At 34.8% G+C, this 24,533-nt stretch overlaps 1 protein-coding gene across 3 annotated transcripts in view; it reads right to left on the bottom strand.

The window, feature by feature from the left end:
* The window catches only part of SERPINB2 (serpin family B member 2), a 28,600-nt gene extending 8,634 nt beyond the window's left edge, over positions 1-19,966 (bottom strand). Inside the window, exons 1-4 of one of the 3 annotated variants that reach the window (XM_051969925.1) lie at positions 19,653-19,966; positions 12,563-12,714; positions 6,138-6,317; positions 2,568-2,678 (exon numbers count right to left, since the gene is read on the bottom strand). In XM_051969925.1, the coding sequence (XP_051825885.1) occupies positions 2,568-2,678; positions 6,138-6,305 (279 nt within the window). In that variant the 5' untranslated portion in view covers positions 6,306-6,317; positions 12,563-12,714; positions 19,653-19,966. Of the gene's footprint in view, positions 1-2,567; positions 2,679-6,137; positions 6,318-10,046; positions 11,485-12,562; positions 12,715-19,652 lie in introns of those variants that run through there. The other 2 variants (XM_051969924.1, XM_051969923.1) reach the window with 2 other exon arrangements.
* Positions 19,967-24,533: the final 4,567 nt, after the last annotated feature.

Here is a 24,533-nt window from a genome sequence, read left to right as displayed (position 1 = left end):
AAGCAATTTGACATAGGTTATACATGTCCAATCATGCAAAACATATTAAGTATTTTAGTCATACTGTGAAGAAAGACAGACCCAAAGGTTAAAAAAAACATGAAAAAATATGGAGAGTGAAAAAGAATATGCTTTGATTTCTGTTCATATTTCATCAGTTCTTTTTCTAAAAGTGGACAGCATTTTTCATCATGAGTCCTTGGAATTGTCTCAAATCATTATTGTACTAAGAATAGCTAAGTCATTAACAATTCATCATGGTACAGTATTACTGTGAACAATGTTCTCACTTCACTTTGAATCCATTCATATATGTCTCCAGTTTTTTCTGAAATTCTCCTGCATATCATTTCTTATAGCAGTAATGTATGGAATATCTTTTCCCTTTTTTGTATCCACAGTGCCTGGCACATAAATAGGTACTTAATAAATGCCAATTGCCTGATGGAATGTTATTTGTGAGTCAAAGGAGCTATATTCAAATCTTCCCTCTAACATTGGGAAAAATATTTATTCCCACTTGGCCTCAGTTTCCTGATCTATAAAATGAGGGGAAGATACTGGCAGATCTCTAAGACTCTTCTTCCCAGGAGATAAGACTCCCAAAACAATGAGGGTCCCTTTCCTCTCTCTCAAGTTCAAGGCACCTTTATTCCCTAGACTTGTATAAGGCCCTGAACATGGCTCTTTTACCAGTCCCTGAGTCACAAAACACTCTGGAACTGACTGAAATGCAACAAAAAGAGTATATTAGAAAAACTAACCTACTCTGCCAAATGGCTTTTTGTAATATTTTGTAGTTTAGTTGCTAATGGTTTTTTCCTTCTAGTAAACCAGCTTATTTGACTGGATGGAAGCAGGATATTAGATTGGAAAAAGTATTGGATTGGGACTTGGGTCTGGCTACTAGCACCTTTTGTTGTCCATGTGACCCTGTAAAAGCCATTTTGCCTTTTGTCCCTCAGTATATTCAACTTTAAAATGAGATTATATGCATTTTAAAGTTTCAGGTTTTAGAGTCTGTGATCTTAAGACCACAGTCAACATAAGAAAAATTTAGAGGAAGCGGGAGACATTCATGGATTTTAACCCAGATCGTGCTACAAGCTAGCAATGGGATCCAACCTTATTAGGCTTCTGGTTCTTCATCTCTAAAATGAACATTGAATGATCCTCATTTGTATTATTTATTTTGAAAGACTCTCCCAGCTCTAACTTTCTATGATTCTAAGACAAATCACATTCAGTGAAAAAGGAATTGTCTTTTTTGACCATTTTCTTTTCTTTCCAACGAATGAGTTAACTTTACTTATATATGCCTTACAGAGTTTCATGAAAATGCCATTGGATACAAGACTAAAAATCTTCCTTGATCATTCTTGTTTCAAACAAAATCAAGCATTTTAGCTCTAACTCAGCAAGTATACAATGATTTTATTTCATAATTTGAACCTTGTATTACAGAGTAATGTCTCTTAATTTTTGCATACCACAAAAATACATAATCCTTAAGGCAATGGGGCCAAAGTTCTGCTTGTCTATCTATAATTGTATTGAACATATATTAAATGCCTTCTTTATCCCAAACAATATTTTGAGGAGCATGTGAGATAAAAGCATTAGAGTAATAAGATTCTTGTTCTCCTGGATCTTTTATGAAGATATTAATTAAAGAAACTGACTCTTGAGTGTTGCAACTGCTGTAAGATTGCTCTGTATCTTGGGCAAGTTAGGGAAGCCCAAATGACATTTAAATTCTACTTTAACATAGAAATTGTAGTTGGAGTTTTCATCAGTGTACTGAGCTCCTACATGAGAAGAACCCCATTACTAATATAGGGTGGTATCTTCTCTAACTTTATCATTTTAGTATATTGCCTAAAAGTCTTTCAGAAAAACCCTTTTTTTAAGGTCATTGGGTTTGAGTGATTTGCCCAGGGTCATATTGGCTAGTAGTATCTGATTGAACTTAGGTCCTTCTGACTCCAGGGCCAATGCTCTCTACTGCAACACCTAACTACCTTTAAATTGCCTGGAACTCTTGAGAAGTTAACTGTCTTGCCCAAAGTCATTCACCCAGAATGTGTCAGAGGCAGAACTTGAACCCACATCATTCTGGCTGCTCTCTATGCACTAAGTCACAGTTCTCTCATCCTTATGATTTGTTGCTTACATTGTCACATTTGATTTACAAGACAACTTCATGTAGGCAGGGAGTATAATTTTATCTCTTCTTTATAGTCCCGAATTTCACAGCTAAGTAATGTGGCAGAAATGAAAAGTAAATCCACATTTTCTCATGCCAAATGTAATTTTCTTTTTTATCATATCACACTGCTTCATTATGTACTATTTAGAATCTTCATTTGCCCATTTATAAAATGTATATATAAGGTTTCTTCACTTCAGTATTTTCTATGATGTGTTTGTGCTATGGATAGATGGGAAATAGGTGGGAGAGGGAAATGGTAAGGAAGATGAAGGAAGGAAGAGAATCATGGGTCAGAAAAGGAAGAATTTTGGTCAAAGAAACAAAGTAAAGGTGAGATGGCTAGGACAAAAAGTACCTTCTGAATGGCAACAGGATAAGGTTTCTTCTGGATTTGCTGCATTATCCCACAACTTGTCATTTGAGGGATATCAACCTCATCTCCTCCGACTTTGTTAAACTCAAGTACCTAGGATCAGAATTAGAAGAGAAATGAAGACAAAGAAACAATGACATGTATTAGGCAGCAAGGAACCCTCTAATATAAACTCTGTATAATATTATCCTTCTCTATAACTTAATATTTACTCTTCTCTTTTTAAACCTAATGTTGTATTAGAAAATTAATTACAGATTATCTAACACCCATTTTCTTTTTGTACTCCTGAGAGATCCTAAGAAAAATAGGCAAAACTTATGTTTAGGGCTGGCTCCTACAAGCCTAAACCAGCTGTCCTATCACTAGAAATTTGTTCTTTCTGGCCATCCTTGTTTCACAAGTCACCCAAGCCTGACTGAAGCATTTGAACCTTCAGCATTCAAAACTGTCCAGTGAAACCTACATGTCTCAATATTTTTCCTGATAGGGATCTAGGGAACAACTGACTAATTTAAAAAATTCCTTCATTGACCTACTGGATAAATTACTTATATTTTAATAAGGATCTCTAGGGAGTCTAGTTTACCTGTCAAACAAATTAGAGATTTCATTAATTAGAACTTCCAGATTGTAGTAAACAGGGGACTTTTTCATGTCAGGGGGAGACATTCAATGTCCTTCCAACAAAGAATGTGCTGGAGCCAACTTTAACTTGGGAGAGACAATTGTTAAATTTTCAGTGTGAGTATTTATACCACAGAAATTGGCAAATGCTATACAAATCGAAATATAGTTTATTGTTTTGTGAATCATTTAAACAAGGAATTGATAGGAAAAATGTTAATAATGTGAATTAAACTTAAAAGTATATTATGTGTACCTTTTGTTTTTCCTGAAGAGATGGTTGTTAAATATTTGCTAGCACACTCTTACCCTCAAATCACATTTTATGAATTTTAACCCACTACTTTTTGTTCTTCCTCCCCTTCCCTTATGTTCCTTTTCCTGGTTCAACAAAGGGAACACCTTCCCCTGAAGATCCACTGCTCCTAATCTGAATCAGAATTTTCTTGGGCCATATAGAAAGTAAAGTAAGAAAAGTACCTGGATGATTAGAAAAATAATAAGTCATTCATAGATTAGGGGTCCCTGGCCCATAACCCTCTCCAGGTCTGTGAGGCCCCAAACCTAAGAGTAAAGCAGACTTTTTTTGCCTCCTTCTTGTCTCCTCCTCTTCCATAAAGTTATATACTCAGTAAGCTTTTATAAAAACTCACTTTTTTTTTGTAAGGAATAAATGAGATCAATAGTGTTCAAATGTAAAAATAACTTTTTATGAAAATTAAAAATGCTTGTTTTAGAATTTGTTCCAAGCCTCTTTGTAATCACTAACAGTAAGACATGTTGTGCCATGTCTAAGTTGAGCCAATGCTAAAGACTAACAATACTAGAACCTTATTTTAATTTTAGTCACCGGACTTTTCATTTGGTACTGTTTCTGACCTTTGTAAAACTTGCTCTGATTGAGTAAAAACTGCAGAGCCAAGAAAAAGATACATGAATACAATAATGTAAGTAATAATATTAAAAATCATGCAAACAGTGATGAATTATAATGAATAATATGGGTCCTAGAAAATTAAGTAGGAAACTCACTTTCTTTTACTCAAATAGAAAGATGGCAGCCATGACTGTAGAGCAGGGTATGTAACCCACCAAAATCGGTACTACACTACAGAAAGGATTTACCTTGTTTATGACAGAGATTAAGGGGGAAAATGAATGGTTGAAAAAAGATAATAATATTTTTTCAAAGTTTTAAAATTGTACTTGTTTTATTCTGACTGATTTTAACCCCCAAAATGAAAATCCTGATATTATTTGTCTATATTGTTTTCTGTTGAATTTACTTATCATTTTTAGGGACAAAATAAGGCAAAAGAGAAGAAATGTTAAAAAAAAAAGTTACTGATATTGGGATGTTGTGCAAATGATTTTTTGTGCAACTCCCTATATTTAAGCTATAGTAAACACAAAGAAGGATTAAGTTTCAACAGAATTAGATAGGTAGAGCCAATTCTAAATGGGTCATTTTGTACCAAGAGAAAATTATTTTCCAGGAGTAGTATGTATTCTAGGAGAAAAGCAGGGCTGAATTAGAAATATATCTGTTATACATGGAAAAAGAGAAATAGGTAAGTTTCATAGTGCATCGTTAATGAGATAACCTCAATGGGGTAACAGAGTCAGATATGACTGAAAAATGGCCCATGAGGTAATTTTCATGCTTGGGTAATTAACCCAGAAAACAGTAGTGTTGATTATAACTTGTCCAACTCATCTAAACCACATCCTACTACTACTACTACTACTACTAAACTGATTATGTCCCTGTTCTCTGTGAATAGGCAGAGTTTTGCTACCTAAGACTGTGTTCACTCACCAAGAGAAAGAAACAATGAACCTGAAACAAAATTATATAAGAATTTTCTCTAGTATTCACCCTAGTTTCCTCAAAAGTAACATGGATATTAAGCTACATTTCTTCTTCAATGAGGAATATTTGAGAAGTCATCTGTATTACCAATACCCTTTAACAATAAGGAAGCTTAGGTTGGAGGAGATTGTATTTTACCTATGGTCATGTGATTAATTGCATAGTTGATACCCAGTCTCCTGACTCAACATCTTAAGCACTTTTCATTACAGGACAACATTGATAGATAATAAAAGAAATTTATCCAAAATGAATTATTGCAAAATAGTAAATATTATTATATTGATGGACCCAAGCAACAGGATGAAAACATGGATGAAAAGCCTTTCCTAGTCATTGTATTAGATTTAGATGGAGTGCCTGAACTGAGATCAGAGAATCATAGCTTTAGGGCTGAGAGCCTTTACATGTAGGCCATGGATTCCCATTCTTTCATTTTACATATAATTCAACTGAAGACCACAGAAGTAAAAAACCATAGCAATTCTAGGATTTGAAATCAGGTCCTCTAATTCCAAATACAGCATTTTTGATACTGTATCATTGTGTTTCTCAATAGATCTCACATTAGTTGAAATATTCAATTGTTAAAGAAATATTTTTTTAAAAAAACCACCTATGGGCTAACTATTCAATGTCAGGCTTTTTCAGTATTAGTTGACATGTTTTGGGCACATGGCTTTAGTTAAGGATGTGCTGGTAAGTTTAATCTGCATTATTAGCATTTTTTCCTTTATCATCTTAAGTGTATATAATCAACAAAACAAAAAAATCAAATCCTGATTTACAATGTTTGCAAAATCTGAGATATAAATGCTCATATGAAAATTTAACAATTGGCCCTCATGATCTAGTTTGAAATGGCTTCAGCACATCCCTGGACATAGCTGAATATTTGTAATACTGGAGAAAGTAACAATAGAGTTTTACTTTATCAGCATTTGATGATCCCTGGCTATATTTAATTTAGTCTATAAATTGCAAGGTGATAGTGACTTGGCCTTTGTATAGAGATCATACAGCTGTAAGAAAAGAATGGACGTCAAATTTACCTTGGCCATCTGCTTTGCTGTATTACCCTTAGCACCCATATAGACCATGCCTAGGGTGGATGAGATACTCCAAGGGGCAAAGAAGACATTCTGATATTCATTTTTTTGACTCAGAATCTTGAAAAAATTGAAGGCAAATTCTGTGTTTGCTGCTTGCAAGTTCTCCATTATTGTTTCAGCCTAAGAGGGAAAGGAGAAAGACAAATGAAGAAGTGATTCATTTTCTTGACTGTTGGTGGCAAAAACCAATATATTATAGACAATAGACACAGTCATGATGCCATATTTACTGCTTGTGGGATCAGGAGACTAGCACTATAAGGGACCTTGGGGTTTATTTAGTTTACTCCCATGATTTAATGTTAGAAAACAGTCCTAGAGAAATGAAATGAGTTTACAATGATAGTAAATACTATCAGAACTGGGATTTGGCTCCAATTTCTCATTGCAAGTTCATTACACATGATTCCCTTCATGTGTTCTGGAATCCAGATAAACTGGCCTATTTATTGATCCCCTGATTGAAAACCACTCCTTTCTCTCCTTCCTCTGTTAGAATTCTGAGCTCTCTTCAGGATTCAGCTCAAGTGCCACTGCTTATAAGAGACCTTTCCTATTTCAGTTACTTATCCATCTTCCCCTAATTACTTCCTATTTACTTTGTATAAATCCTGTATTTATATATATATGTCAATTGTACACATGAAAACTCTGACTCTGATCACGGATGATAGCCTATAAAGTATAATCTTTTGATTCCTAAGTTAGGACTTTTCCCACCTCACCCCAATTCCTGGGCAAGATTGTCAAGCCTGGCTTTGGGATCAGAAGAAGTAGCATTGCTTGCAAGAGTGAGCAATGTGCTGCTTTGTATTCAACAAATACTTATCAAGTGCCTACTATAGGCCAGGTGTTGGGCTAAGTGCCAAAGATACAATGATAAACAGGAAACAATATTTTTCATAGAGTAACTTAAAAGTTTCTAGAGTCAAGATGATGGAGAGAAGCCAGAAGAAAAGCCTGAGTTCTCCCCTGTTTCCCTCAGAAATGATGCTAAATCAAATCTCTAAACAGATTCTGGAGTGGCAGGATCCACAAAAAGACAGAGTGAACCAATTTTCCAGATTAAGGACTTTAGGAAATGTATGTTTCACTTTGGTAAAAAGGGAATGCAGCCCATTACAGGCACAGGGCCGGTAATCTAATGGGAGGCTCTTAGCCACAGCACAGACTGACAACTGTGGCCCTCAGTCCTGACTCACAAACCAGTTGTAAGGTCTTCAGCCCTAGGGCAGAAGACAACGTGTAAGCCCTGGAATCCAGGCATAGTAAGCAAAACTAGGTTTGACTAACCTTGTGCATTGAACAAGCAACCAGCATTTCTGGACCCAATGGAGAAAGCCAATGAAATAGCAAAAGATATATGGGACAATGTTCTTTGTACCTTAGAAGCTCAACTTAAGAAAACAGCAAAAAAAGCAAAAAGAGCCTTGACCATGGAAAGTTGCTAAGGTGACAGAAAAGATCAGAATACAAACTCAGAAGAGGATAGCAATGGCAAAATGCCTACATGTGAAGCCTTAAAGGAGAATATGAATTGATCTCAAGTTCAAAATGCTTTCTTGGAAAAGTGAATTTACAAGTGAATTTCACCAAATATTTAAAGAAGAATTGATTCCAATACTGTATAAACAATTTGAAAAAATAGAAGTCTTTTTATGACACAAATATGGTGCCGATGCCTAAACCAAAAAGAGCCAGAACAGAGAAAGAAAATTATAGTTCCATTTATCAAATGAATAGTGATGCAAAAATTTAAAGTAAAATATTAGCAAAGAGGTCACAACAATTTTTCACCAGAATAATAACTATGACCAAATGGAATTTATACCAGGAAAGCAGGACTGGTTCATTATCAGGAAACCTATCAGCACAATTGATCATATTAATAACAAAACTAAGAGAAATAATATGATCATCTCAAATGATACATAAAAAGCTTTTGACAAAATACAGTACCCATTCCTATTGAAAACACCAGAGCATAGAAATAAATGGAATTTCCTTAAAATGCTGGGTAGCATCTATCTAAAACCATCAACAAGCATCATCTATAATGGAGATAAGCTAGAAGAATTCCCAATAAAATCAGAGGTGAAACAAGAATGCCCATAATCACTACTATTAATCAATATTGTACTAGAAATATTAGTTTTATCAATAAGAGAAGAAAAAGAAATTGAAAGATTTAAGGTCAGGTAATGAGGTAACAAAAACTATCACTCTTAGTAGATGATATGATGGTATATATAGAGACCCCTAGAGATCAAAAAAAAAAAAAAAAGCTACTTGGAAAAAATAACAACTTTAGCAAAGTTGTAAAATAAGCCCACATAAGTTGCCAAGATTTCTATATATTACCAAAAAAAATCCCTCAGCAAAAGATAAATTACATTTAAAGTAACTATAGACAATATAAACTACTTGAGAGTCTATCTGCCAAGACTAACCCAGGAACTATATGAATACAATTACAAAATACTTTTCACACAAATAAAATTAGATCTAAATAATTGGGAAAATATCAATTGCTCATAGCTATTATGACCAAGCTAATATGAAAAAAATGACAATTCTACCTAAATTAATTTACTAAGTCAGTGCTATATTAATCAGACAAAAGGTTACTTTATAGAGATAGAAAAAATAATAACAAATCTTGAAGAACAAAAGGTCAAAAATATCAAGACAATTATTCAGGAATGCAAAGAAAAGGGACTTAGTCATATCAGACCTAAAACTACATTACAAAGAGATAGTCATCAAAACCATTTGGTACTGGCTAAACAGAGTGGTGGATTAGAGAAATAAATTAGGTACACAAGATACAGTAGTCAATGATTCTAGCAATCTACTGTTTAATAAACTCAAAAACTACAGCTTCTGGAATAAGAATTCCACATTTGACAAAAACTGCCAGGAAAACTAGAAAATTTTAAGGCAGAAACTAGGCATAGACCAACATCTCACATCTTATATTAAGATAAGACCCAAATGAGCTCATGATTTATACATAAAAAATAATACTAGCAGTGAATTAGGAAAGCAAAGGATAGTTTCCCTGTCAGATGTTTGGAAAAAAGAGGTATTTATGTCCAAACAAGAAAAAGAGAACATCATGAAATGCAAAATGGATAATTTTGATTACATTAAATTACAAAGGTTTTGCACAAATTAAACCAATGCAGCCAAAATTAGAAGGGAAGCAGAAATCTAAGATTTTATGGCTGTTATTTCTAATAAAGGTCTCATTTCTAAATCATTAGAGAAGTGATTCAAATTTACAAGAATACAAGTCATTCCCCAATTGATAAATGGTCAAAGAATATGAATAGGCAATTTTCAGATGAAAAAATTAAAGTTATCTATAGTCATATAAAAAAATGTTCTAAATCACCTTTGAGTGAAGGAATGCAAATTAAGACAACTCTGAAGTACAACCTCACATCTCTCAGATAGGTTAAAATGATAGGAAAAGAAAATGTTTAATGTTAGCAGGGATGTGGGAAAACTGAGGCACTAATGCATTGTAGGTAGATTTGTGAACTGATCTACCTATTCTGGAACACAAATTGGAACTGTGCCCAAAGGATTATAAAACTATGACTACTCTTTGATCTAGCAGTACTACTATTGGATCTATATCCTAGAGCAAAATAAGAAGGACAAAAGAATCCATATGTACAAAAATGTTTGTAGCAGCTCTTTTTGTGGTGGCAAGGAATTGGAAACATTCCCCATTAATTGGGCAATGGCTGAATAAGTTATAGTATATGAATGTAATGTAATATTATTGTTCTTAACAAAAGGAAGAACAGACAGATTTTAGAAAAAACCTGAAAAACTTACATGAACACATGCTGAGTGAAGTGGGCAGAACCAGGAGAACATTGTACACAGTAACAGCAACATTGTGCGATGATCAACTATGATAGACTTAGCTCTTCTCAGCAATACAGTGATCCAAGACAATTCCAATAGACTTGTGATGGAAAATGACATCCACATCCAGAGAAAGAACTATGGAGGCTGAATGCAGATCAAAGCATACTATTTCACTTTTTTTTCTCATGGTTTTTCTCTTTAGTTCTGATTTTTCTTTTACAACATGACTGATATGGAAATATGCTTAAAATTATTGTAAATGTCTGTAATCTATATCAGATTTCTTGTTGTCTTCAAGAAGGGGGAGAGAAGAAAGGAAAGAGAAAAATTTGGAACTCAAAATCTTACAAAAATAAATATTGAAAATTATCTATGCATGTAATTAGAAAAAATAAAATACTATTAAATGGAGGAAAAAAATAAACTTAAAAGTTCACTCAGATAGTCACTAGTAGCATTGGGATTTGGAATCAGGTCCTTTGGCTGAATTGAGCACTCTTGACAATGTATCATGTGGCTTTACGATGGGTTTCATGCTCATTGAAGTATTCAAGTTTTAATGAAATATTAATAAAAACACTCTTTATAGACTAAATATGATTCAGGGTCAGAATTTTCATACAGAGAGTTGACTTGCATCCATCAAAGATGTATCAAAACATATACAAAATAAGTTGGAAAAAGAATTGGGGGGTATGAATTAGGAACTAGAGAACCAAGCAAAACCTCATAGGAGGTGGCACTTGAATTGAACCTTGAGGGGAGATCAGGATTCCAAGAAAGGAAGGTGTAAAGGGAAGGCATTTCATTTATAGAGGAGAGCAAATAGGCCCAGTTGACTGGATTGTGACAGTGCTTAAGGGGAAGTCATATGAAATGAATCTGGAAAGGGAAGTTGAATCAAATAGTGGAGGGTTTTAAAGGTTCAACAGAGTTGGTATTGTCGTCTAGTATCACTGGAAACCCATCACCATTTCTTGATCAGGTGAGGGATATGGCCAATCAAAAATAAGGATGTGCACATCTGAAGTAGAATTAGGAACATTTGTAAATCAATAGAACCTGAGATAATATACACCTGAAATCAGATGTGGAAGTAAACACAAGAGCATTAGATGTGATGACTTCCCTGGCCACTGCCTCCTTCTGATCAACTCCCATGTTTTGATGTTCTCATAAAGATCCTCTGTCAACACAGAGTGCAAATAATGATGAAATACTGCTCCAGTTGGCCTTTACTCATCAACTTCCAAGAAGAGGGACCCCTGGGAAAGGTGTGTCTTCCATTTCACAGGATTATAGAGTTAGGCATCTATTGTTCATGTAGAAAATGCTCTGATCAGACATATGATAATGATCATACTCCATTATAATTATAAACCATTTGATTTCTTAATAACGCTTATATATATAATTTCTCCATTGTTATAAAACTTCACAGAGATTGTTTCAAATACATTGCATTCCCTCTTCTCAAATATCTTTCACTTTCATAGAAATTAAGGATTGAATTTATGATTTCATTATTTTGGACATTCTTTTGGTGAGGAAATTCCCTTCAGCAATGGAAGTCATGCATGCTAACTCCTCTTCAACTAATAGTCTTAGAGTTGCCAAGAGGGTGTAAGTGACTTGTCTAGGATCTAGGGTGGAATATAAACCCAGGTCTTCATGACCTTCTAGATAACTCTAATCTCTCATGTCACACTGCCTCTCTTTCACCTTCAGATTAAAATTCAGTATTTTCATTTTCTTTCTATTTGCCTTGGAATTATGTCTCATTCCAGTTTTCCAGGCAAAATAGGACACAGGTGTTTGCTTACATTTTTTCTTTTTTTTCTCATTTTTTCCCTTTTTGATCTGATTTTTCTTGTGCATCATGATAAATATGGAAATACATATAGAAGAATTACACATGTTCAACATATATTCTATTACTTGCTGTCTAGGGGGAAGGGAGGGAGAACTTGGAACATAAGGTTTTTCAGGGATGAATGTTGAAAACTATCTTTGCATGTATTTTGAAAATTAAAATCTATTATTACTATTTTTTTAAAGATAGAACACAAGACTTGGAATCAGGAAGACCTAGATTCAAATCCTCCCTCAGGAACTTATTAGCTGTATGACCTGGGCAGCTTCTTTCATTGTTATTTTCTTATCTGTAGAATGGAGATAACAATAGCATCTACACTATTGTGTTGTTGTTTTGGATCAACTGAGACAGATGCAAAATAATTTTAAAATCTTAAAGTGCTATATGTTTGTTGTTGTTATTATTGTTGTTAATATATAAGCTTAGTTTTGATTAAAAATATTGTTTGAATCTGACTCCTTGATTCCTATGTACTTATTTCAGATCTTAGGCTTCTCTGCTACCTCTTCTTTAATCAGAGTCAAATCAGCTCCCAAATCTGCCTTTTGACTGATACTTCATCTACTTCAACATTTTCTCAGACATTTTTTCTGAGGCTTCTTACCTGTCAGATTGAGTGCTCTGCAGAGAGCTACAAACTTGGCCAGAAGAAAGAGCTTTGGGAAGAATGTTGCTTTTGGAATCAGAGGTTTTCAGTTTCTGCCTTTTACTCACCGATTTGGGGCACTTAACCTCTTTGAGTCTCAACTTTCTTACCTGGAAAATGAGAAGATTGGACTACATGACCTCTAAGCGCCCCTTTATAGTTTTAAATCTATGATCCTGCATGGGCTATTATGAATTATGAATGCAGAGCACTCATTTATTTGCAGTACTTAGCAAGATTTTTCTGTTGGATCCAAAGGACAAATCAAATGGAAGTATTTCAAATATGTCTTTATGGAAAACCTTGCCTTCTCCCTTCTCCCTTTAACTTTTATTTTCCCTTTCTTCCCCCTAGTATGTGAGTGTGTATGTGTGTGTGTATGTGTGTATGTGTGTAAACACAATGGAGAAGAGAGAGAAAGAGAAATGGAGAGAAAAGAAGAGTGAAAGGGAGAAAGAGAAAGACAGAGACAGAGGGAGAGAGATCCATAAATGCATCTTTGGAAATTATATATATATATATATATATATATACATACATATATATGTATATGTATGTATATCTATGTATATACTCACACAGTATATTACATGTATACAAATTGCTTATATAATTTATTGTTTTCTAATAACATTTGTGTATAACTGTATATATCTCTATGTAGATACATACATCTATATTTTTTCTCCTCTCCTGTGCACCAGAACTATAACAGAATGACAGAAGTTTTGACCCCAAGACCCCAAGACCAGCCTTAGAGAGGGCATCCAGTAGATAATAAATGTGACAGAAAATTCATTCAACAACTGACATTGACACACCTATGGTTCAAGGTGTGGTATAGACACACCTTGGGTGCGTCTATGGCTCAAGGTGTGGCTAAATGCTTCCACAGGCCCAAGGAGTGTGTCTATTTTGGCTAGTGAGCATATCTATACCATCTGTTTGGCATAACAGGTTTACATAATGATATTTTTAAAAAGCCACCCTACAATTATTAAAGAACATAAAGACACCAAGTGAAATGGACACTGATCTTCCCAAAAGAAATATTTCTCCAGTGACAAATTTCACAGAGCATGGGTGAGGTGTGGGAAAAATTCCCCCAGGAATTCAGGAAGTCTCACAACTATCCCAGACCCAGGTGTGTGATTGTGACCTCAAACTTAAATATTCTGGTCTACAAAAAAGGCACAATAATTTATAGAGTGACTATGGAGAAAATGTGATGGAACTTTTAAGCAATAAATAAAAGTAAATTGTCATTTAAGCTCTCTGGCTAAGAGTCAACATGGCAGATCTTTCTGGTTCAGTTGTGTCTCACCTTCTAACTCCATTTGGAGTTTTCTTGGCAGAGATACTAAAGTGAGCCGCCATTTCCTTCATAGGCTCATTTTACAGGTAAGGAAATTGAGGCAAACAGAGCTACAAAACTGGCTGTGAAACCAGGTGGACCTAGTTTCAAATCTTACCTATAATATACCCAAGTGGTGTACATTTCCCAGTGCTCTAGGTTTTGAAACTCTTAAGTTTCAGAGAAAGGTCTGACCTGCATTGGGAAAGGGCATTGCATTATCCAGGAGTATTTTATATCAAGGAAATCATAGGTTTAGATTATCTCCTTGTCACTCTTCTTTCTAATCAGAAAGTAATCTCTCTAATCTCCTTCTTTTAATGTCTAATATGGGAAGTTATTTCTGGTTCCAACTAAGGAATAAAATCCTAACAAGTAGACAGAACAATTCAACAATGGGTAACTCTTGAGGGAGCAAATCCCTTGATTGACAACTTTAACAGAGGTTAAATATTGATGTTGTTGTTTGTCCTTTGTTCTTGTTACTTATTGGATATGATCTTATAATAGAAGACTATTCGGATTCATTTTAACTCCTAACTCCTCTTGTTCTTTAAATCCTTCTTTGTGTGGGTTTCTAAATGGCACATCATCAATTTTCCTCCTTACTAGTTAGTTCAAATATGCTCACCTGAAAATTACCCATTGGCCAAACCAAGAAACAAATTGTTTATTTCTAGAGCCTGCCCACTTTCCTCTTCTGCACCTCTCTTTTCCTTAATTCAATATCCTGCCCCCTAGAGTCTGACTATCCCCACACAGCATATTATCCTTGTCAGTCCTCTCCAAAAGACTGCCCCTTCCCTACAATTCCTCCCTCCTTTTAATTCTATCTAAACACCAAGTTCTTCAATGGTGCCCTATTCTAAAACTACTTCCACAATTATGAATAATCTAATTCATAATTATGTTATTATAACATTTTCAAAGAGGGTTGTATTAAATTGAAAAGATTGACTCCTTAATGGAAGAATTTCAGAGAAGCTGATAAAGGAGCTATCTTAGGGGAAGGTCATGTCTTCAGCCCTTCCATTGCCACCATGTAAGTGACTATCTATTTCCTCCTACATGATTGTTCATCTTTGGTTCTTACAAATTCTCTGAAGACTAACTACAATTAATAGTACTTTTATAAATAGTATAGCCATCGTGATACTTGCAAACCTGTTTAAAAATAAAATCTCATCTAACTTTTTAAAAAAAGGATTAATGCAAAAGGAACTTCTTACTCTATCTTGTGTGAAATATAATATTAAATATTCAATAATTACTTTATTCAGGCCCATTTAAAAATTATGCATGAGTACATAGCAGGGCAACATAGAAATAAATATGTTTCGATGGAAATTGATCACTGTATAGCAAACTTATGAATCAGATTCCATAGTAGGCATTATATAAATGCTTATCTTCTTTTGACATTATCTAGATGTAGAGATGGAAGAAATCTTAGATGACATCTCCTATAATGCCTTTGTTTTATGGATGAAGAAACTGGGAGGTTAAGGGATTTGCTCACTATCATGAGGAGAGAAATGAACCCCCAAATAAGTGCTCTTACCACTACACCCCGCTGACTCATCATCTGAAAATGAGGCATTATTCTTATTTTGATTCCACATTTTATGAAGAGCATTGACAAGCTGTATTATGTCCAAAGATGGTGGTCAAGATGGGATAGGGACTTAAGTCAAGCCTGATGAGAATTTGTGGAAAGACAGGGGAATATTTTGCTTGGAGACATGGAGAGAGGCAGGGGATGGGAAATGGGATATGATAATAGACTTTGCAAACTCAACATATCCAAAATAGAATTAATGTTTTCCTCTAAGACCATTATTCTCCTGATATCCCTATTTACTTACGGTACACCACCATCCTTCAAGTCATTCAGGTTTGTGAGCCAAACATCTACTTTCCCTCTTCTCTTTCATCTATCCCACATGCCGCTTCAGTTGTCAAGGATTTTGCCTCCATGTCTTGTACTTCTGTTCTCTTCTCTCCACTTATATCACAACTATTCTAATTTAGGCCCTCAGCATCTCTCATTTGGACTATTGAAAAAGCATCTTACATGTTCACTCTTGTATCCAGCCTCTCTGCTCCTTATCCATCCTCCATTCAGCTGTCCCAGTTGATCTTCCTAATGCACAGGTTTGACCATGTCACTTTCCTGCTCTTTAATCCTTAGAAGATTACATACAATGAATTTGGTCCAAACTATCTTTCTAGGATGATTACTCATTCATTCTACATTCCACACAAACTAACCTATCAAATGGTAGGGCTCCCATACAGGAAGAGGAAACATTTATAAAACACCTACTATGTGCCAGGTATCTTTTTTGATTCTTAAGGCAACTCTTGGGGCCTCATTTTTCATTTGAGGAAACTGAGGGATATAGAAGCTAAGTGACTTATGCAAGTTTACACAGGTACTAAATGCTCAAGCCCATAAGAATATAAATTCTTTGAAGGCAGGAATTATCTTTTGTCTCTTTTTATATCCCCAGCACTTGACACAATTCCTGGCTTATAGTAGATGCTCAATAAATAAATTTATTGGATTTTGAAAAGTGGATGAATGAATGAAAATCATGCTCTAAGTACAGCTCTAGACTAGTCTTCTATGCCTTTGTACAGACTGCTCTTCTCTCTCCTACCCTCTTCCCCTTCCCCTTTTCCTTCACCACCATGCTTGTAATGTTCTTCTCTCCCCAGCACCAATTCTTAGAATCTCTAGCTTTCTTCACAGAGGTTTCAGTTCAAGACCATGACATTAGGAAAGTGTTGCCTTGAAATGCAAATGAATTGGATTGAAGTGAAGAAGGGCTGTGCAAAGTTACTAGCTTTGCTTTTCCCTCAAGACTCATCTGGTTCTAGTGGCCAGAGATAGATCAGGACAAGTGGAGATGGCCCTGGATGAAATGGGAGACCTTGACCTTTTTAAGCTAAGATCTTCAACAGCTCTCAGTGTGACTGAGGCAAATGCCCATTTGAGGCTCAATTGAAGGACTACCTCTGACAAAAGTTCTTCCCTTATTAAATCAGTTGCTCACCCCTGTCTAAATAACCATGTATTCATTGTGCATGTATACTTTGTACTTTTCAGAGCTCATGCTTCTTTCTTCAGATAGAGTCCTTGTGGTTGGGTATTGTCTGTTTTAATCTTTCTATATCCAATCTTTAGCACAGTGCTCAGCGCATGGTAGATCCGTAATCTATCCTTGTTGAATTGTACTAAATGGAACTTTTTCAAACCATAGTTGGTTAATGGACCTAGATTCAAATTTCAGCTCTGCAATTTAATGTCCATGTGAATTTGAGTGATGGCCACTAGGTGGCACACTGGATAGAGCACTGAGCCTGGAGTCGGGAAGAACAGAATTCAAATCTCTCCTTAGGCATTTATTATCTGTGTGACCCGGGGCAAGTCACTTAACCTTGTTTGCCTCAGTTTCCTCATCTGTAAAATGAGCTGGAAAAGGAAATGCAAACCATGCCAGTATTTCTGCCAAGACAACCCCATATGGGTCACAAAGAAGTGAATCCAACAGAAGTGACTAAACAACAACATCATTTACTCTGGCCCTCACTCAGTTTGCTCATCTATAAAATGAAAGGATTGGATAGGATGTTCTCAAATGTCCTTTCTGGCAATAAACCCTACCACACCAGTGATTTGAAATTCAAACTCAACTCTCCTCGCACAAAAATGTGTTTTGCATAACTATAGTGTAGAAAGCTAATCATTTCAAACTTTTAGGGGTTTGAGCAAAGATATCCCTTGTAATCCCATACAAAGTATACCCCTTCTTAGTTGGGGCCATATTCCCAAGTGACTGCTGCCACCATCAGCTCAGAATGTTGAGCTTTTGCTTGATTTTGGGGAGGACTTTTCTTAGTTTATTAGCTTGAATGTTAATGCCATAAAAGTGGTTATAAAGGGACAACAAATGGCATCAAAGCAGAAAATGCCTGTTGTGAATTTCTCAATGATTTCATAAATGATGATATTTTCATCCCGAAACAACAAACAGTTGGCTCTTAATTAATGTTATCTTTGGAAAGAATATCATTATAGAATAAATATTATCCTTGGAAATAATGGGAAGAAATAGTCTGCAAATAGCTGTTGATTCTGCCAGTTCTCACACATAGTAAAGGATCCCTTAGGCTTTGGCAAGACTATCAGATACCAGAATTTGATCAAATCTTTAAAAACACAGACTCTGCCCACTGCTCCACTCCCTTTAACCTAGATCCATATTGGTCATGGGAAGGATTCTGTATTCTTTTCTGCTGTATGGTAGCAACACATGAAGAATGAAAACTATAATAAAGAGTGGAAAACAAGATGAACAGGCTTGTTTTTCAAATAAATCTTCTTCCAAATAATCACCACCCAAAAGGAGAAAGAAAAACATTCATTTCTATTTGCTACTTTCTTTGCTTGATAGAGAATAACTGTTGGAACAATATGGGAGCGACAGTTTAGAAGCAAATGGTCAGCTCAATCAGCTAAATAATTGGTGAGTGTTGTCAAGTAATTAGCAAGAACATTTTCCCTCTTATTCAATGAATCCCTGTTCCTTAAATGAATCAAACATATTTGGGAGTCTTGTTGATAGCACCATTTCTAAAAAAAAAAAAAAAAAAAATTGCCTAACTCTTCCACATTGTGGTCACTGATGAATAACGAAAGTTGAAAAGTAAGCAAGCTTCACTGATGAAAGTTACTTATGGAAGTTCATTCTCTCTATTTAAAATCATTTAGTTATGCAAATTCTCTTAAAAGTGAAGAGTCAAATGAAAATATAAGTATCTTTATTCACAGTTTTATTGCTTTATCTTGGAATATATCTCTTCAAGAAAAAAATATAGTTTCATTTGGGTAACATTCATAAGACTATAGATTCGCATTTAGATGGAACCTTAAATATCATCAAACCTAACTATCTCATTTTATAGCAAGGAAAACTGAGATCTAGTAAGGTTAAACAGCTTGTGCAAATCCACAAGCTGTTAATACCTGAGCTAACTATCTCATTTTATAGCAAGGAAAACTGAGATCTAGTAAGGTTAAACAGCTTGTGCAAATCCACAAGCTGTTAATACCTGAGCAAAGACTTGAACTCAAGCCCTATGATTTAAATTAAAGTACTTTCCCTCCTATTCCATATTATTTATAGTCATTAAATAGAGAAGCACAAATAGAGTTTAGTTTAAAAAACACTCAATTTATCTCATGAAATTGAATTGAATATAATCTAAAAATTCATAGAAACACTCTGTCTCAATGATTCTGGAGGAAAAATCTTAATTGGGAGTCTATGAACTTAGGTTTTAGTTTTAGTTTTTAAACTGATCATTATATTTTAGCATAATTTGATCCCTTTGAAATTCTATGTTATATTTAACATATTTGAAAATATTATTCTACAAATAGGTTTCTCCATTCTGCCAAAGGGGGTCTATGACATAAAAAAGTGAAGACTTGACCTTAAAAGTTATTAAAATATTAAACTAAAATGTTTTCCTTTCCTTTCAAAAGCTTTATTACTGTCATTTGATTTCCCACTAAATATCCCATGACATTTCCATTTTCAAAATGTTAGCAATACTACTGAGAAACTATAGTGAAAATGAAACCCTACTCCCCATTAAAAGAAGTCACAGGAAAAGTTACCATACCTTTGAGAATGAGGTGCTATTTGCTTGACAGCTAAGGTTTCCCTCTGGCTTGCTCCAATTTACATGCAGGGATGACTGGTTTTATAGTTAGTTCTTGCCACTCCCAAGCAGCTTTTCCATTTTTTTTTTCCTTTATCATTCAGAGTGATTCAACATTTTACTCAGGAGGTCATCAGCAGAATAGTAATGCTTATCTGTGTAGAAGCAGAAACTTGAGAAAGTTATTGGGAAAGTGACATCATGCAGAAACTTTGGAATTTGGCAATAACTATACAATGAATCAAAAAAGGCTGCAATTTCTCAGTGCTAAGGCTTTATCAGTCTAGATTACTTACCCCTTTCAGCTTCTTCTCCCTGATCACAGGGAGACCACAAAGAATGTATGTGGTTATTTTGTACTTTTTAGAAATAGTGGGCTCATTTCTCCTACTTGGGGATGAGAGGAGGGAGTCTAACTATCCTTGTAGACTAGAAATAGAAAGGAAGTCAATCTATCTCATTTCTTCTCTTCAATTTCATCCGAGTGAAACATAAAAATCCAAGTAAAATTATTTTAATTCATAGCTTTACCTTAAGCTTAGTTTACATCTTCTCAACTAAAAAAAAAAGTCTAAAACCAAACAATATTTTAGTGACATCATTCACAAGCATTTCATTTAGAGTTACCTTTAAAGTTTTTATTTTTCCTCACTGAGACCTAGACTTAGCTGCTTTGGTCCTAATTTATAGTCTAAGATAATTTGAGGAAGAATTTAAGTAGCAGTTCATATAACCAGAAATTATCATCTCAAAATTTGATTCTCAATTTCTTCAACATGTGTTCAAGTATCTTTTAATATATTTTAAAGCAAATAAAATTATCCAAGTGTGGCAAAAATACAGCAGAAAACTTTAGAATTTCTCTTTGCTTAGGGACATAGTTTTGTCAGGCTCAGTTTTGTTCCCCAAACCAGCTTTTTTTTTTTAATCTTCACTAAAGGATGGACAGGATTGATATTATTATGACAGAAAAGATATCTCAAAAGCCAAGTAACAAAATGAGGAATGAACATGGAAGACTGGAGACAAAATGGACACCCATACACTGGAGTATGGTGTGCCCATGTTGAGGAGTAATGAATGGGAAGTTAAGGTTGCAGAAAAAAAGCAAAGTATAGTATAGAGGCCCATGAATTCCAGAATAAATTTAGTTCTTGGGGTGACTACAGGTTCCTTAGTGTTGTTATAGAAGTGGTGTTTTAGGAAAACTAATCTTGCAAACTCTTTAAGGGAAATAATTCAAGCCTTATCTTGCTTCTTCTCCCTACTCTTTGGCTAGGACAATGGCACACACATATTAAGTGCTTAAAAAGGTTTGTCAACTAAATGAATTCAACTCTGATTATAGCATTAAATACTTACTATGTGCAATGAATTGTTTGATAGATTCTGAAGACAGAAAGAGAAAAACAGAACAATCCCTGCCTTCAAAGACTTCACATTTTGTGGGAGAATTCACATATATATTGATGAGAAAATATAAGAGAATTTGAAAGAAAATAGAACTAAATGGAGGAAAGAGCTTCACAGAGAAAGAGATCTCCAACTACAGCTTTGAAGGAACATGAGGATTATGAGAGAGGAAAGAATGAGGAAAGGATTTATTATGAACATGCAAGTTAACTTGTAAGAGGTACATGGAATGCTGAGGTTCAGGTAAAGCTTTACTGTCATGTAAAATATATAAAGGGGAATAATACAGAATAATTCTTCAAAAGCAAGTTGAAGCATATTATGGAGAGCCTCAAAATGACAATGTGGGAAATTTGTGTTTCTTCTACTCAAGTGAGAAATTGTTGTTATTGTTGTTGTTGTTGTTGTTATGATTGTTATTTTATGGAGAGGGGGGTAGCAGATGGTAGAGAACACTTTTTGGTTTTGGCTTTGGTTTTTTGGTTATTTTTTTTGTTCTTTTTGTTTTTTGACAGCTTTGTGAAGGGTAGATTAAAGATAGGCAATGTGGAAGTAGGGAAAACAATTAGAAAGTTATTATAGTAGGTTAGGCAAGAAGTAATGGAGGCTTGCTCTGGGCTATTGGTTGTATGAGTAGAAATAAGGAGGTTTTTTTTTGTTTGTTTATTTGGTTGGTTTTTTTTTTTTTTTTTTTTTTTGCTGAAGCTGAGAGATTAAGTTACTTGCCCAGAGTCATACAGCTAGGAAGTATTAAGTATCTGAGGTCAGATTTGAACTCTGGTCCTCTTGACTTCGAGGCCAGCACTATATCCACTGTGCCATCTAGCTGTCCCCAAATAAGGAGATTTTCAGGAAGTAGAATTGATAGAATTTGCCAGATGTTTGGATGTGGGGAGGGGAGTGAGAGGAAATAGTCACAGTTGACTCTAAGATTATTAATCTAGATGACTTGGAAGATAGTGGGACACTCAACAAATAAGTATGGAGGAGTTGTAGTTTTAGGAGGAAAGTTGGTATGTTCTAGTTTGGATGTGTTGAGTTTATGTGATATATTCTGATGAAATGTACAGTTGGAGCTATTTTTTAAACAATTTATCATTGCAGGATTGGAGTTGATGAGAGAGATTGTTTCATAGTATCTAGATTTGGGAGTCATATTCATAGAGATGATACTTGGACTCTTTAGAATAAATAAACTCATCAAAGGAGAGGGCATGAAGAGAGAAGAAAATAGAACTCATAGCATAGCTATGGAAGACACTTACTTGTAGAGGATGGTAATAGAAAAGGAATCAGTGGAGATTTGAGAAGGAGCTATTTGACAGTTAAGAGAAGAGAACAGTGTCGTAGAAATCAAGTAAGGGGAAAGTATCCAGTAGACCGAGTTGACTATCTTGCACAAAGCTAAAGAAAATTCAAGTAAAATGAAGACTGAAAAAGAGCAATGAATTTAGCAATAAAGGAAACATTGGACCTTTTAAGATTTTCAGTGAAACTGGAGGGTAGATTACAAAGGTTGAGGAGTAGCAGCAGGTGACTTTTTTTCCCTAAGAAACTAAGAGTTTAATTATATAGGAATTTGAAGGGATGAAAATATCAAGTGAAGTTTTTATGTAAAAGTGTCCTTTCTTTAGACTTCAGCAAAGCTGAAAGTCAAAAAAAGCAAAAACAGAGACACTGAATTATTAAGACTACAAGGGGCAGGTAGGTATTGCAGTGAACAAAGCACTGGGCCTGAAATCAGGAAAGTTCATCTTGCTGAGTTTAAATCTGATCTCAGACACTTCCTGTGTGTACTCTAGGTAATGACTCTTTGCCTTATTTGCCTCAGTTTCCTCATCTGTGAAATGAGCTGGAGAAAGAAACAGCAAACCAGTATCTTTGCCAAGAACATCCTCAATGGTGTCAAGAAGAGTCCTACATAAAGGACTGATCAACAATAACAGCTTTTCAGATGTAAAGGAAGCATTCTGCCTCTTGGAAAGAACCTGAAGCTTGAACAGTTCAACTGCATAGGAAATAATTTTCTAGAGGCTATAAAACAACAACACAAATGGTTATCATTTTCTTCCATTCCTCCACAGGAGACTCCAGTAGGAATCTTGAAAAATGTAACTGGTGGATCACCATAAGTAGAAAACCTCACTTAGGGAACTTGCTATGAAACAGAAAAGAATTGTCAAAGATTAGAAGCTAGACTTCTCCCATCAACTGCTTGGAGATGACAAAGGTTATTGCTGAAGTAAGTTTTAAAAAAGGGAAGGAAAAAAAAAAGAAGCTGTCTGTCAATCACACACATGTATGTATATTCATACATATATCTGCATATGTCCATGTATGTGTATGTCTGGGTATATTCTTATTCCCCCAAAAGAAGACAGAATAAAAATGTAAGTATTTTTTAAAATTTACAAAATTGAAAACTTTGAGAAAAGCAAGAAGATTAAGCTGTTTGAAATTTATATTATTAATGAATAGATTCCAAAATGTTTCAAAATGGAACATGCTCATTTTTTTTAATAGTATTTTATTTTTCAGATACATGTAAAGATACTTTTCAACATACATTTCCATAGTCAGAACCTCATGGATCCCTTTAAGGAATAGGATTAAATCCATAAAGTCTGAATAGGTTTTTACTATATTAAAGGTGGGAGTTGTAACTATTGTTTTTGCTATGCCATTTGAGTAAATGTCTTTTCTGTTGTGTTTGTTGTCTTTCATTTTTGAAGATGACCAAAATGACATCACTATGTTTAAATCAAGTTAACAGTGTGTTCGACTGTAGCTGATCAGACCAATATGAGCTCAAAATACTCTGCCATAGTTTGGACATAGATAATCCATGTGAATATTTGGGGTATCTTCTAATGCTTTTTCTAAAAAATATAATGAAGGAAGGGAAAGCACACCAGCATGGACTTGTGAGCTATAGCATTACAGAGGATATCAACTTACAGAATTATTCCTAGAATTCTAAAAGTAGTAATAACCATCCCTTTGGAGACTCTGTCTTCCAGTGTTAATGATGTTTGATGTGACAAGCTCATGAGTATTCATTATTAAAGACAGAGAACATCTGAGAGTGTTTTAGACAGTGAGAAGGAAAAAATAGAAAAAATAGAATCAGAACAGAACAAATAAATTTGAAGAAGTGAACATTAATGGGAAAAGCTAGAAAAAGCTGAAGAGAGATGAATCAGGGTCATCAGTAGAGAGACTGAATAATAATTTAATGTGGCCATGAAAAGATGACATGTCCTTATTGTAAAAATTGATAGGGGCTGGGGAGGAAAGAGTCAGGGATGACAATGATGTTACAAATCTGTGTGTCTGGATGGATGATGAAGCTCTTAGCAGAAATAAAAGAGATAACAAGAGAAGTTGTTTTGGAGGGAGGGAACAATGAAATTATTTTGGGCACATTTA

The sequence above is a fragment of the Antechinus flavipes genome, chromosome 1 (genome assembly GCF_016432865.1).
Source record: "Antechinus flavipes isolate AdamAnt ecotype Samford, QLD, Australia chromosome 1, AdamAnt_v2, whole genome shotgun sequence".
Classification (NCBI taxonomy): domain Eukaryota; kingdom Metazoa; phylum Chordata; class Mammalia; order Dasyuromorphia; family Dasyuridae; genus Antechinus; species Antechinus flavipes.
The sequence above is the reverse complement of the archived record's forward strand: the minus strand, read 5'-3'. Positions and strand labels throughout refer to the sequence as shown.